Source organism: Haemorhous mexicanus, chromosome 23 (genome assembly GCF_027477595.1).
Source record: "Haemorhous mexicanus isolate bHaeMex1 chromosome 23, bHaeMex1.pri, whole genome shotgun sequence".
Classification (NCBI taxonomy): domain Eukaryota; kingdom Metazoa; phylum Chordata; class Aves; order Passeriformes; family Fringillidae; genus Haemorhous; species Haemorhous mexicanus.
In genome coordinates, this window is record NC_082363.1 from 4,939,801 (window position 1) to 4,953,293 (window position 13,493).

General features: G+C 53.7%; 2 protein-coding genes across 5 annotated transcripts in view; one reads left to right on the forward strand and one right to left on the reverse strand.

The window, feature by feature from the left end:
- The window catches only part of LOC132337917 (myo-inositol 2-dehydrogenase-like), an 11,699-nt gene extending 7,307 nt beyond the window's left edge, over window positions 1-4,392 (forward strand). For all 3 annotated transcript variants that reach the window (XM_059866945.1, XM_059866944.1, XM_059866943.1), the window contains exons 7-9: window positions 167-285; window positions 1,033-1,189; window positions 1,641-4,392. In XM_059866945.1, coding sequence (XP_059722928.1) covers window positions 167-285; window positions 1,033-1,189; window positions 1,641-1,789 — 425 coding nt within the window. In that variant the 3' untranslated portion in view covers window positions 1,790-4,392. The remainder of the gene's footprint in view (window positions 1-166; window positions 286-1,032; window positions 1,190-1,640) is intronic.
- Window positions 4,327-13,493, reverse strand: part of TP73 (tumor protein p73) — a 26,665-nt gene continuing 17,498 nt past the window's right edge. The window contains exons 5-14 of one of the 2 annotated variants that reach the window (XM_059866941.1): window positions 11,738-11,924; window positions 11,532-11,647; window positions 10,909-11,018; window positions 10,450-10,592; window positions 10,038-10,126; window positions 9,606-9,730; window positions 8,718-8,872; window positions 7,830-7,962; window positions 7,030-7,123; window positions 4,327-5,326 (exon numbers count right to left, since the gene is read on the reverse strand). In XM_059866941.1, coding sequence (XP_059722924.1) covers window positions 5,003-5,326; window positions 7,030-7,123; window positions 7,830-7,962; window positions 8,718-8,872; window positions 9,606-9,730; window positions 10,038-10,126; window positions 10,450-10,592; window positions 10,909-11,018; window positions 11,532-11,647; window positions 11,738-11,924 — 1,476 coding nt within the window. In that variant the 3' untranslated portion in view covers window positions 4,327-5,002. The remainder of the gene's footprint in view (window positions 5,327-7,029; window positions 7,124-7,829; window positions 7,963-8,717; window positions 8,873-9,605; window positions 9,731-10,037; window positions 10,127-10,449; window positions 10,593-10,908; window positions 11,019-11,531; window positions 11,648-11,737; window positions 11,925-13,493) is intronic. The other variant, XM_059866942.1, reaches the window with a different exon arrangement.

Consider the following 13,493-nt stretch of genomic DNA (forward strand, 5'->3'; position numbering starts at 1 on the left):
TGTGACATCAGGAATGCTTTGAAGCAGCTGGGGTGCTGTCACCAGTGCATCCTGTGGGAAGCTGTCACAAAGCCAGTGTTGCCTCCCCAAGGAAGAACAGCAGTTTTTAGGTGTAGTTTGTGCTGGTTTGCTGTTCCTGGATGAGCCAGGCCTGTTTTGTCCCCAGACATGGGCTGCCTGAGGGATATGGACATGGTCACCATCAGCATGAAGTTCCCCAGCGGAGCCATTGTCACTCTGGACGTCAGCCAGCACTGCACCAGGAGCTGTGACCAGCGGCTGGAGGTGGGGTCCTGCTGCTCAGTCAAGTCTGTTTTGACTCCTCTGAGTGTGCCTGCAGCACATTTCCCAAAACCCCTCAGTTACCAAATCATTGAGGTTGGAAAAAACCTCCAGGATCATCAAATCCAACCTGTCACCAATCCTCACATTGTCACCCAGAGCAGAGCTTTAAGTGCCACATGTGTTCGTTTGGCTGTTGCCTCAGCAGCAGTGGCTTCTTGTCCTTTTTCAATCTACAATCCACTTTCTCTTTTCTCCCCCAAATTTTCTCTCTGTCCCATGCATTATGTGGTGTTAAGAGCTGCATGAATCATACCAGAGCAAGAACTGGTGTCAGCTCTGCTGAGGCTGAAATTGTGCAGATTTCCTTTGTCCTTTCCAGGGTGGTCTCAGCTGTGTAGCAGGAGTCCAGCACATGAAAGGGAAAGAAAAGTGTAAATTCCTACAGTAATGAATAATTATGACTATGGGGGCTGGTCTTGGGGAGGAATTTCTGTTAAGCACTTGTAAAAGGGGCTTTGCTCAGGTGAGGTATCAGACAAGTGGAAGTCACCGTACTACAGCACATCCCTGGTGTTTCTGTTGTGTCTGAGCCATACCAGGGCTGGGGCAGATGTGACTCCTCATTTCAGAACATACTTTTGTCTTTATTTTACAAACCAGGGCTTCTCTAACCTGGCCAAGTGTATGAGACTGAAAGTGTGGTAACTTCAAAATGTTCTTTCTTCTCTCTTTTGCTTCTTCCCTCAGGTTCACGGGTCTCAAGGGACGTTAAGAGTGGACAACCAGAACCCCTTGGGCATCACAGAGCATGGCACTTCTGTGTCCATCTGTCTCCAAACCCAAGCTGAGCGCTACAAAGATGCATACAGGGAACTCTTCCGGCACTTCCTGAGAACCCTCAAAGGTGGGACAAGGCTTAAATGGATGGCTGGTGTTGCTTTGGGTTGGCTTTCTTAGGGGATGCACTGTGTCAGGTCATGGAGATGTGGGGAATGATCATCTGAAACTCTGTGCTGGGAAGAAATGAGAGGTGGGAGGGGAAATTGCCTTGGACCTTACTGTACTTTGTGATGAAAGCAGCTATTTGTGACAGCCAAGAGATCCTCAGACAGAGTCCTGGCTGCCCAGAAGGGATAAAAATCACAGAATTATGGAGTGGCTTGGGTAGGAAGAGGCTTTGAAGATCATCTGGTCCAAGCTATTTTTGTTCAACAGTATTTCAGTTGTTGTGGCTGCATTGACAGGGCAGGAGGAGGGGCTGAAATGTTTTAAGTCCTGCGGCCCCAGTGCTGTGGTGGGATCTGTGCTCACAGAGGACCACGGGCTTCATGCAGTGCTTTGTTCCTGTCCCACAGGCCAGGAGCCCCCTGTGGTCACCAAGGAGCAGTTCCTCTGCACCATCCAGGTCGCTGCAGCAGCCGAGCAGTCCTGGAGGAGCGGATCTGCCGTGGACTTGCACAGCGGTGCTGCAGATCTGCCTGGGGTCAAGGCTGAGCTCGTGTGACAGCCACTCCCACCCAGTGGCCTCAACAGAAGCCTGGATGGTGGTTTTGGTGTTCCCACTGGGAATACCCAGCAGACAGAGGCACTTCTGAACCAGGAGCACTTGGTGCTGAGGCAGGGCAGGGTTCCTACCTTGTCAGCCAGAGCCTGCAAGAAATTCCATGTGGTTTCATCCGGGGGCTTTTCCTCCTGGAGGGTGCTGCCACAGAGCTCTGTTTTCCTGGGAGAAGAGTGGTGCTCCTCAGGCCAGGCAGGGTGGTGTAGGACCACCAATAGCTGGGATGAGGGAGGAGTCTCCCCTTGGAGAGGGGACAGCCACTGCCTGCCTGGAGGAGAAGTCACAAACAGGCACCTTCCTGGCAGTGCCACAGGGAAGGTGATTTAATGCTCAAAAAACCACAGGAGCATCTGTGAGTATGTTTAGATTGGATATATGGAAGAGATTCTTCCCTTTAAAGGTGGTGAGGGGCTGGAATGGATTTCCCAGAGAAGCTGTGGCTGCCCCATCCCTGGAAATGTTCAAGGCCAGGTTGGACAGGGCTTGGAGCAACCTGGGATAGTGGAATGTGTCCCTGCCCATGGCAGGGCATGGGATGGAATGAGCTTTAAGGTTCCTTCCAAACAAACCAGTCTGGGAGTCCATGATCCTGTTTGGGACACAGGCCCCAGCGGAAGGCAGAGCCACAGGCCAGGCAGTGTCTCTGCCAGGAGCTTTGGACCTTTGTCATGTGTGGAGCTCTCTGCAGGTGTGTGGCTCTGACTGTTCCTGTCTGGCTGTCACATGCCAGTTTTCAAGATCTTTTGAAACCTTTTTTTTTTTATTTTTATTGAATTACAACAACATTCTTGACTTCTTCCATTTCAAGGCATTAGTTTATAAACTTCTTGCAAGAATCAATTTCCAATTCCTACCTGTGGAATATATACTCCTAAAACTAGAAATAATGGTGAAATTTGTGTTATTTTTGGGAAATTTTTTTTAACAGCATCATTTTTCAAGCTCAGAAAAACTGTTTTAATGCTTGTTCTCCATTCCATTCACTATTTTTTAGCCATTTATTGAGAAAAAAAGTTTTATGTATCCAGAAGCTGGGTTTTGCCTCTCTGTACTTGCTGTAGCAGATTAGTACACAATGGTGGGTTTCTTTTTTGTTTCAGTAGCTTGAGGCCCTTTGAGGTCCTACAGTTGAAGGTTTACTCTGGGTTAAGAGGGCACTTTCTGTCCAGTTTTAATTTCCAGATGCAAGAATTCCCACCTGTGCTTTTATTGTTTTACAAAACAAAAACAAAAACAAACCAACAAAACAAAACAAAATAGTAACCACAGCTATAAAAATAACACATTTTCCAAAGATAACATTACAAAAAATACAGTTCCTATCACAGAGTGATCCATTAATACTGCCAGGAACAGCCCTGGGAACGCTGGAAATGTGAGTGGTTGTTGCAAAAGCTTTAAAGCATTAAAGTGCTTTACTGAGCCATTTCGTGGGGATACAGATCACTGTCATCCATGCCGGGGTGGGAACCCAAAGGTTCCCAATCCCTGTGGTGTGAGGGGTGGGATGGACTCAGGGATGGTGACTGCACCTGCAGCTCACCAGTCCCCGAGGGAGAGGAGGACAGGAGGCAGCCTCTGTGTGCTGAAGGCTCAGAGCTGCTGTGGGACACCCGGACAGGGCCTTGGAGGAGGGTCCCAGCCCAGGGCTGTGGGTGCAGCACATCCAGTGGTCATACTCCTGTCCCCCCCTGGAGAGGGAACAGCCACTGGCTGCCTGGAGGAGAAGTCACATCTCAGGTGAGCCCTGGTGGGATTTCACCACTTCTGCTCTTGCTTAGAGGGTCCAGGGCTTTGGGAAGGGTATCCAGCCCCTTCCCCAGCCTGGGGGTGATGGGAAGCAGGTGCAGGGCTGCCTTTGGAGGCTTCCAGAGGGAGAGTGCAGCAGTGGGAAGGGGCTGGGCAGCATCATCTCTGTGCAGATTCCCTCAGGCTGCCCAAAATCTCCAGTGACCCAGGGCTGAGGGGGCTGATGTAGGAGCTCCCTGCCCTCCCTCCCACAGTGACAGCTCCTGGGACTTCCAGTGCCTTTCCAAGACCTGTTGTGGGACACTGCCTTCCCAAAAGTGTAGGGAATAAACAATCAGGGAGGGAACACACCTATTTGTGTCCTTGCTTTCTGTGAAGGCTTTTTTCCCAGTCTGAATCAACAGAGGAATTGCAGCTGGGGAAAATGATGAGGAACAGAAGAGAACTGGGCAGCCAGTCCATGCTGTGCTCCAAAAGGATGGAATTTACACCATGACATTCCAGCTTGTCAGGTCTGACCTGTCAACAAAACTCCCCAAGGGAGCAGGGAAGGATTATCCAGACCTCTGGCTTCCCAGGACAATCACTGGCTTTCCCCCTCCTCCACAACTGCATGCAAGAGACTCAGAGGAGGGAAAAAATTGAGTTTTGAATAGATAAGGCTGGAGACAGGATTGTCTGCATGTTTACATGCTACAACATGGAATTAATTTGCTTGACACTGCGGTGTCTCAGGAGTCAGTATCAATTTTTATAGCTTACATGAAAATAAATCTTTCTTTCTCCTTACAGCACAACGAGTTTACTGTATGTACATTCTGTTTATATACACCAACCTTTAAGTACAAGAACACATTGGTAATGGACAAACAGTGTCTTCCTGGCTCTACAGAGGGAAGGAGTGCATTTGGCAGTCCATGGAAAAGCAGGACAGGGTGCATTTGGCAGTCCATGGAAAAGCAGGCTGTGGCTTCCACCAGTCCCTGGCAATGCCTGCACAGGCCAGGTCAGGGCTGAGTCTGTTGCAGTGACAAAGCCCTCTCAGTTTGGGACACCATGAAGAACACGGATGGCGAGCAGGGATGAGAAAAATGTGCTGTCCTTACACTGCTGGATGCAGGGATGCTCCAGGAAAACACAAACCACACAGTGCCTCCTGTGCCATGGGCAGGCAGAAATCCCAGTCTGGCTGCTGAGCTGGCTCGGCTGCCCTCCTCCTTTCCTTCCTCCTCCTCTTACCCTCCAGTTTCCTCCCCAGGCAGGCACCTCCTGCCTGGCTCAGGGCCCGCAGTTCCCCTGGATATAACAAACCTTAACTTCTCCAGGTGCCCAAGGCTGCAAATACATTTTGAGGGGTGGTGGGGGTTTGTCACCCCACCGGTGTCTCGCTGCCACCTCAGGAGCCCCTCAGTTGATCTCTCCCTCCGTGAACTCCTCCTTTATGGACTGTTTGCGGGATTTGCAGTCCGGGAGGTCGAAGCCGAAGTCGGCCCAGTCGTCGGCGGTGCCGCGGTTGGGGATGGTGATGGTGTGGCGCACGCGGAAGTGCACGGCCTCCATCACCCGCTGCCGCTGCAGCTCGCCCGAGCTGCCGATGGAGATGGTGGAGGCGTTGCTGCTGCTGGAGCGGATCAGCTGCTGGGCCCCGTAGTCGTGGCTCTGCTTGAGCTCCTGCAGACCCCGCCAGATGATCATGCGGTACTGCTCCGGGATCTTCAGTGCTGCGAGATCCTGCAAGGACAACGCCACTGAGGCACGGCCGGCAGAGGTGGGGCTGGACCAGCAGGAGAGAGCCCCAGGTTGTTTTTTGGGGGAAAACATGGGTGCAATGCCCAACAGAGTGGGGCTGGACCTCCCGCCATGACCGCAGGTGCATCATGGTGCACCCATGGCCATGGGTGCATCCCCTGGGTTATTTCTCGTTTGTGACCAAGTTGCTCAACCGCAGGTTTGCAGGTTGGAGATTTTTGTTGTTTTGGGAGAGGTTCACATCAAACTGATGTGGAAATGGGAGAGAAGGAAGGCATCATTCCCCTTGAACACAGGCTGGCATGGGTATGGGTACCTCATCCCCTGGGTTATTTCTCATTTGTGACCAAGTTGCTCAACCGCAGGTTTGCAGGTTGGAGATTTTTGTTGTTTTGGGAGGGGTTCACATCAAACTGACGTGGAAATGGGAGGGAAGGAAGGGATCATTCCCCTTGAACACAGGTTGTAGAGCACTGTGTGGAGCATCACGTGGCTGTGCACTTGGGATGGCCTCTGCTCTGGTCCTGGCCCAGGAGGCTGGAGCAGCACCAGCCTCGAGCACTGAGGTGGGTGACAGCAGGAGAGGCAGGTGACCTCAGACTGGGGACATGTGCCAGGACATACAGCAGCACAGGGGGGAGCTGCCAGGGATCCGTGTTAATGCCAGCACAGAGACTCACGGGAGTGTTAACTGGAGCAGACAGTGAGTATGCAATTAGTAGCTACAAACGCCGACTCAAACACACAGCTCTGCCTTGACACAAGTTTTGGCCATTCCTAAACGTCCCCGTGGACAGCTAACAGGCAATCATGGAGTTAGTTCAGCAAATGGTCCAGAACCAGGCTCAGGTTACACAACTGGCCCCAGCCACCAGTGACAAATCATCATCTCTCTAGCAGGGATGCTGTAGCTGCCAGGTAGAGACACTGCTATACCTGCCTGGGGCAAAATGAGGTCAAAACAGGGTCTGGCAGGAGCTTTGTCTCAGTCAAAACACCAACTCGGAGATTTACAGGGTTTTCCATGGATCAAAGGGTTCAGGATTATTTTTTGTTTTCCTTTTTCTTGTTCCTTTGATGGGCTGGGGAACAGCTCTGGTGCTGCCCCTGGTACCAGTACCAGAGTGTGGCAGCAGCAGAGGCTGATGCTCTGGGCACACACAGGTATTTCCAGCATCCCCTCCATGCTTTTTCTGACAGCTTTTGCCTGACCTGGACTATTTCATTCCAGACTTCTGCCTCTTTCATTCTAAAGATTAGCAGGGGAAGAGATGAGACCAGATTAAACCTCCTTGAGCTGCACTGGGGTGTCCCTGCTGGCTCTGTGGCATATGGGGTGTTCCACTGAGCACCTCAGCTGTGTTCTCTGTGTTAGGTGGAAAATCTCCCTGAGCTCTGGCCTGAGGATCTTTGATCCCTGTTGTTTCTGAGAGTCTGGAGGAAGCAGTTGAGACTGGTCGTGTTTTTTTTTGGGACTGGTTGTGATTTTCACCAAGGCCTGAGCAATAGCTACCTCCAGAGGACCAACAAGGGGGCAGGAATGACAGGCATCAATCCTGGGAGAACATTCTCTGTGAGGGGTTGGGGCACAGGTTTCCCTTCCTCCAAATCACTCTCAGTTTTGCTTTTCAGACCAACAGCTGTGGGAAACAAGTGGTAAGAACAGATCTCCCCAAAGCATTTACCTCTATGGATAGGTTCTGCAGGTGGTAAATATTCTGTAACCCTTGTGAGGTGAAATAGTCGATGCAGTTTGGACACCCCAATCCTGTTAAAAAACTGCAGAGAAAGTTTGGAAAATAAAGTGGCATTAAGTTCTCATGAACAACAGCTGTGTCCCATCTCTGTGAGACAGACCATGTCAGGTGGGGGATGTGGAGAGCCCCATGGGTGCTCCACTGGCACTAAGGTCAAAGCACAGTGTGGGGTTGTGTTCATTCCTAAAACTACACATGTTTTTCTCTTGATTGTCTGAGATTTTGGCTCAGGAACTCATATAATATGAGGGAGCTCAAACTACTGGGGAGGGGGATCAGGGCATGCCCAGGGCTCTGCCCTGTGCAGATGCTGGCCCAAGGTCTGTCAAAATGTCCGTGGTCTTTTTTAAGGTGAAAACATTAAAAACCTGCAGAGCTGTTAATGCATTTCTGATTGAAATAAGCCACATGGACCCATTTCCAGGTGTTACTGGAAGGGGAAGGGGGAAGCTCATAAAGCTACATGCCATTGGACAGGGAGGACAAGACCCAATTTAGGATGTACTTAATTTCTAATTGATCAGAGATCAGGGAGGTGTATGAGGGCAGTGGGGGTTCCTGCCTGATTGGTAGCTGGGCTTTGGTTGCTGAGGTGAGAGGAACAGCAGTGATTTCTCAGTTGGGGCCAGTGGCCAGTTGACCAGTTGCCAGACAGATGGGAAGGTTAGAGCGAGGGACACAGCAAGGAACAGAGGACAGACAGACAGGACACCAGGTGCCTTGCCTACCTGACGAGGCTGGGGTCGGCGTTGTAGGGTGGAGGGGGGGTGCAGTGTGACCCCGACACCATGGACTGGGAGGAGTGGCCCCCGTTCATTTCTCCATTGGTCTGCATGGAGTGGCTGTTCAGCATTCCAGGTCCTGGGCAGTGGCAACAAATGCACCCATTAGACACCACCCAGACCTGATAACCTGTGGAAACCCAGGGCACAGGAAATATTTCTCTGTCTGCTCTGACCCCCAGAGAAGCACTGGCTTTGACCCTCACCCATGGAGAAAACTTCCAGGACTTCAAGATAGACTAGAGTCTACAAAAGTGTGAAACAGATTATAGAGAGTAGTGTAATATGTCACTTGGGTGAGAAAGTTAGGTTTTGGGATTTTTAGTATGTAGTAGATGGAGGCAAGATAGAGGGCATTGGGCATTGTCCCAAGCTTCTCCTTCTTCTTCTTCATCTACTCCATTTTCTGCAGTGTTGGTGGCACAGGGTGATTGGTCAAGGAAAGCTGCAGTTTTAGGTTACGTGGACAGACAAGGGATGAGTTATTGGTAGATAGGTAAAAATAAAAAACAAATAAATAAAGTGTGTTTTAAAAGTTATTTGGATGGGGCAACTTTAAAAGACCTTGAAACTGTACATCTGTAGCCATTTTTGGGGTGCTTTTCCTGTGTGCAAAGTCTGGTGTAGACAAGTGCTGAAGTTTTGATAAGATAATAATAAACATCTAGCTGAAGACCAAAAAAATCCAGTGCATCTCCTTTTCCTGACACAGAGCTGCTCCAGGAGGGCTCCCCCCTACAGGGAAACCCCCAGGGAAGGGCCCAGAAATCAAGAAATCAATAATAACCCCCACTCCTGGGCAGGGAGAGCCCAGCCTGCTGACAGAGGACATACCCATGGGGCCCAGGCTGGGTGCAGAACTGGAGCCATGCTGGGCAGGCTGCCCCACCAGCTGGTTCACAGAGGGCAGCTTGTTGATTCCTCCTCCGTGGACTTTATTCATGGGGGAAAGGACGGGGCCGTAGGAGGAAGGTGTCTGCAGCTGGCTCCTGTTTGGGGGGGGAACACTCAGGTCAGACTGGGGTGAGTGGGATGGAGCTGCCCTGCTCAGGCCTGAAGCTCCCTTCCAGCCCATCCAGCCTCCCTAGTAAGGGTGCTCAGGGGCTGGCTGTGGGGGTCTGGGGGAATGTAGGGGCCTCAGGGACTGTGGCAGTCTCAGGAACTGTGGGGGCCTTGAGGAGTTCGGGGGTTCTGGGGGACTGTGGGGATCTTAGGGATGATGGAGGCCTCAGTGATGGTGGAGGTCTCAGAACTGTGGGAGTCTGAGGAGGCTGCAGGGGCCTGGAGAACTGGGGGAGTTCTCAGGGATTGGGGGGGTCTCAGAGGCTGTGAGGGTCTTGGGGCCGGTGGGGGCCTTGGGGCCTGTGAGGGTCTCAGGGATTGTGAGGGTCTCGAGGCCTGTGGGGGTCTCAAGGGCTGTGGGAGTCTCAGGGGCTGTGAGGGTCTCGAGGCCTGTGGGGGTCTCAAGGGCTGTGGGAGTCTCAGGGGCTGTGAGGGTCTCAGGGCCTATGGGGGGGGTCTCAGGGCTGTGAGGGTCTCAGGGCCTATGGGGGGGTCTCAGGGGCTGTGGGGGTCTCAGGGCTGTGAGGGTCTCAGGGACTGTGAGGGTCTTAGAGCTGTGAGGGTCCTGGGGACTGTGGGAGTCTCAGGAGCCGTAGGGGTCCCAGGAACTTTGAGGGTCTTGGGGCCTGTGACGGTCTCAGGAGCTGGGGCAGCACTCACTGCCTCTGATGGAGCTGCTGCTGCTGCTGCCGGTAGGAATCCACCAGCTGCTGTGGGACCAGCTCCACCAGCTCCAGGCTCTCCTTTATCTTCATCAGGATCTCAAAGTTCTCCCGGCCTCGCACCTGGAGGAGGGAACAAGACCAGGACTTTGCTTCATTCCTGTCCCACCTGGCCAATTCCTCATGCTCCCTTTTTTCCACCCAGACTGACTGTCACTGTGGCCAGGGACTGTTAGGGATGCCGCAGTCCCTTGGACATGTGTGTCCATGGATACCTTTGCTCCTATTCCCAAGGCCCCTGCTGTCCTACAGGAGCCTGTGCAGCCCCAACCTGCCCGACATCCCCTCCCCAAGGTGTTTCTGGCAGAGGGGATGATGTCCCACCGCTGTCCTAAGCAATTTCTGACCCCATTGCAGCACCCACACTTACAGGCACGTAGTACATCTCCTCCTCCCCATGCCTCCGTTTCTTAATGCCAGTGCCCAGTGCTGGGATGCCCTGGGGGCTCTGCTTGAAGGCTGGAAAGGACAGGGGGAGAGAATTGGTAGAGTCGTGGGAGACAGGACATGGCAGGGAGCACCTCAAGCTATGCAGGATGCTAAACCCATTCCCTTGGGGCCTGGCATGGGAGTGTCCCTTTGTTATTGTCAATAATGAATAAATTTTTCTGGCCATAAGAGCCATGCTCAGGCATCTTTGGGCTCTGCAAGGAGAGGGGCGGGGTCCTAATTATGAGATTTAGTGGAGAAAAGGCAAAGCATCATCCCTGAGTGTGGATTTGAGCTCAAACTTGTGGAGCACAGGGATTTCGGGAGCCCCCCACCCCTGTCAGGGGACTCACTGCGCTTATTGGCGTTGCCATTCTTGGCCGTGCTCTCGTTCAGGGCTTGCTGCTCTCGGAAATGATCCTCGTCGGCTTTCCTGTCCCTGCCGGGACAGGCACAGATCCGCCCCTCGAAGGACCTCCTCCCCAGGACCTGGCCGCTGGGAGAACAGCGCAATCAGTGGCCCTGCTTCCCCCTGGGAAGGGCACCGGGCCTCGGTCCGGGCAGAAACCACATCAGCGACCCTCAGCGAGCCCCTCAGCAGCTGGCTCCTGGGACAGAGGAAAGCTCCAGCTGACCAGTCCCTGGTCCCTCCGTGCCAGCCCCTCTCCAAGCTGGCAGAGGGGAGCATTGCTTTGCAAAGAGCTGGGGCTGCCCCATCCCGTTCCCTGGGGATGCTCCCTGCAGGGGAGGGTTCCTTCCCCAGCCTTCCCGCGGTGGGAGGGATGCCCAACCCTGCTCCCGCAGCCACTCACTCTCTCGTCTCCAGGGTGATGATGATGAGGATGGGCCTCCTGTTCATCCCTCCCACGCAGCTGCTGTTGCACATGAAGTTGTACAGGATGGTGGTGAACTCGGTCCCCACCTGCCCGGGAGGGGAGAGCAGGTGCTGAGTGGGGAGTGATGGGGGTAGGCAGGCTGGGAAGCCCCGGGAGTGAAGAAGAGGAGGGGAGGCAGGCTGGGATCCCGGGGAGTGAAGAATCAGGGCTGGACCCTCTGGCACAGGGCTGGTGCTTTGGCAGGATGAGCAGGGGGATGGGGCAGGGAACACTGGGGATGGTCCCAGCTGGAAAAAGGGGACTTTACAAGGACTGTGGGGGCACCCAGAGAAGGAGTACCTGGGTAAAGGTACTCCCTTCCACAAGTACCTGTGGAAGTACCCCAGGGATATCCTGTACACCCCACTTCCCAAGACTAGGCTGCTCTGGAATGTTTCACAGGGCTGGGAGCTGCAGGTTCTGGAGTGTAGCTGCCACCAGTGCCGGGGACGAGCACAGAGTGGTCTCAGATGTGCCAGGGCAAGGAGGACATTGGGCCCAGCAGCCCAAACCAGGGAGGCAGGGGCTGGTCCTTGTCCCCACCATGAGCAGCGGGGTACCTGCGGGGGCTCGTAGGGCACCATCACGCTCTGCCGCCCTGTCACCGGGTCATCCACGTACTGGGACAGGTTGTTGCCTTCCACCCGGATGAGGTGGCTGGCAGGGGCTGACTGGCCTGCAAGGAAAACCTGCAGTTAGAGCCATGGCTCATCCTGAGCACACGAGGGCAGTGACACCAGGGACATGCAGCCCCCAGAGCCCTCACCGTCATTGAAGTCGCGGCCCAGCTCGTGGTTGGGGCAGCGTTTCACCACCTCGGTGACGTGCTCTGCCTTCTTGTAGACGGGCATGGCCCGGATGATGGTGCCCGGGGGTGGTGAGGTGGACACCTTGATCTGGATGGGGCATGTCTTGGCAATCTGACAGTAGAGCTTCTTCAGCAGCGGGGAGTACTAGAAAACAGGAGACATCCCTCAGGCGAGCATCCCTGGTGGGGTGGAGTGTGCTCCCCTGGCCAACCTCGGCTTTCTCGGCTGCTCTGGTGTAAAGGCAGGGCTTCCTTCTCTTCCTTTTCCCTGGAAATGTTGAAATCTGGCAATTTCACCCACACTATGTTTCCATGTGGAACCAGATACAGCCACCTCTTGGGGCAGGAAAGGGTTTCCCAGATGGGCAAGGGCACTGAGACAGAGGGAATCTCACTGGAAATCACCAAAACCCTCATTCATGCATCACTCAGCCCATCTTGGAAACAATCCCAAGTCTGTTCTCACACACAGAGCACTCAGAGCACTGACACACCACAGCCCGAGGAAATCATGCTTGGTGCCATTAGCAGTGTCACAGCTGATTAGGCAGGACCAGGGAGTTTAGTTCTGACACAGATGGGTTTGTCCTGATTCTTACTCAATCCTTTGCAGCAGCAGTGGTTCATGGAGGAGACAGGGTAGGGACACGATGGGGACCACTGCCCGGGCTGGCTGTGGGAGGAGGATGCTCTGTGGCAGCTGGAGACACTCCTGAGTAGAAAATGGTGTGTGGCCACCAAATTCCTCCCTGTGAGGACACAGTGGGCTTTGCTTGGTGGCAAACTTGTCTCACAAGGCCCTTGGATGGGGGAAGCTCTGGGCGCTGTGGCATGTGCCCCTCCAGAGCAGAACTGGGGAAGGAGAGCCTGTCCTTCACCTTCCAGGAACTGCCCAGGTGTGGGGATGTGCAATTCCCTTCCACCTCAGCTGTGCCATGCTGTTTTCCATCTCGCAAGGAATGTGTTTGCTATACACCAGCCCACCCCTGTGCTCGGAGCAGCCCGTCCCTGCATGGCAGGGCATGTTCCTGCTCCAGGTATTTTATCTCATCCCCACAACACAGCGCCCGGTGCCAAAAAAATACCACCGTGCAGAGCGTTTGTGGGGATGTTAAAGCTTGTCCTGAGCCATCCAAATACAGGTGTGCCGAGGGCAGGCTCTGCTCTCCCCGTGCCAGGCGGCTCCTGAGCTGGGCTGCCCAAAACAGGGGCTCAGCACAGGGCTGGAGGGTGTTCAGGAGCTCAGTGATGGCTCACTCCCCACTTTTCCTGGCTTTGAGCATGTCCCAGTGCAGCTGTGGATGAGGAAGGAAGGATTTGTGTCCCAGTCCTGCTGCCCTGGCTGCAGGAGTGGATCCACCTGTGGCTGAGCAAGCTGCTCCCACCACCAGGACAGAGACAGGGCAAACAACAGAAACCATTGCCAGGTTTGTCTCATTTAGGTGGTTTCTGTGGAAGTTCTGGGAAGACATAAAGGGCAGAGGATCTGCCAAGGCAAACAGCAGCAACTCCTGCAGCTCCTCTAGCACTGCACAGGTGGTGGCCAGCTGCAGGTACCAGCTCAGCAGTGTGTCCTGGGTGTCCCAAGATCACACCCTGCTCAGTGCTGGGGGAGCAGGAAGATGCTGTGGTCACTGGAGAATGGTGACTGAGAGGTGTCACAACATGCACTTGAACCTGACAACAAGAATTAATCCTTATTTTTGTAGGCACT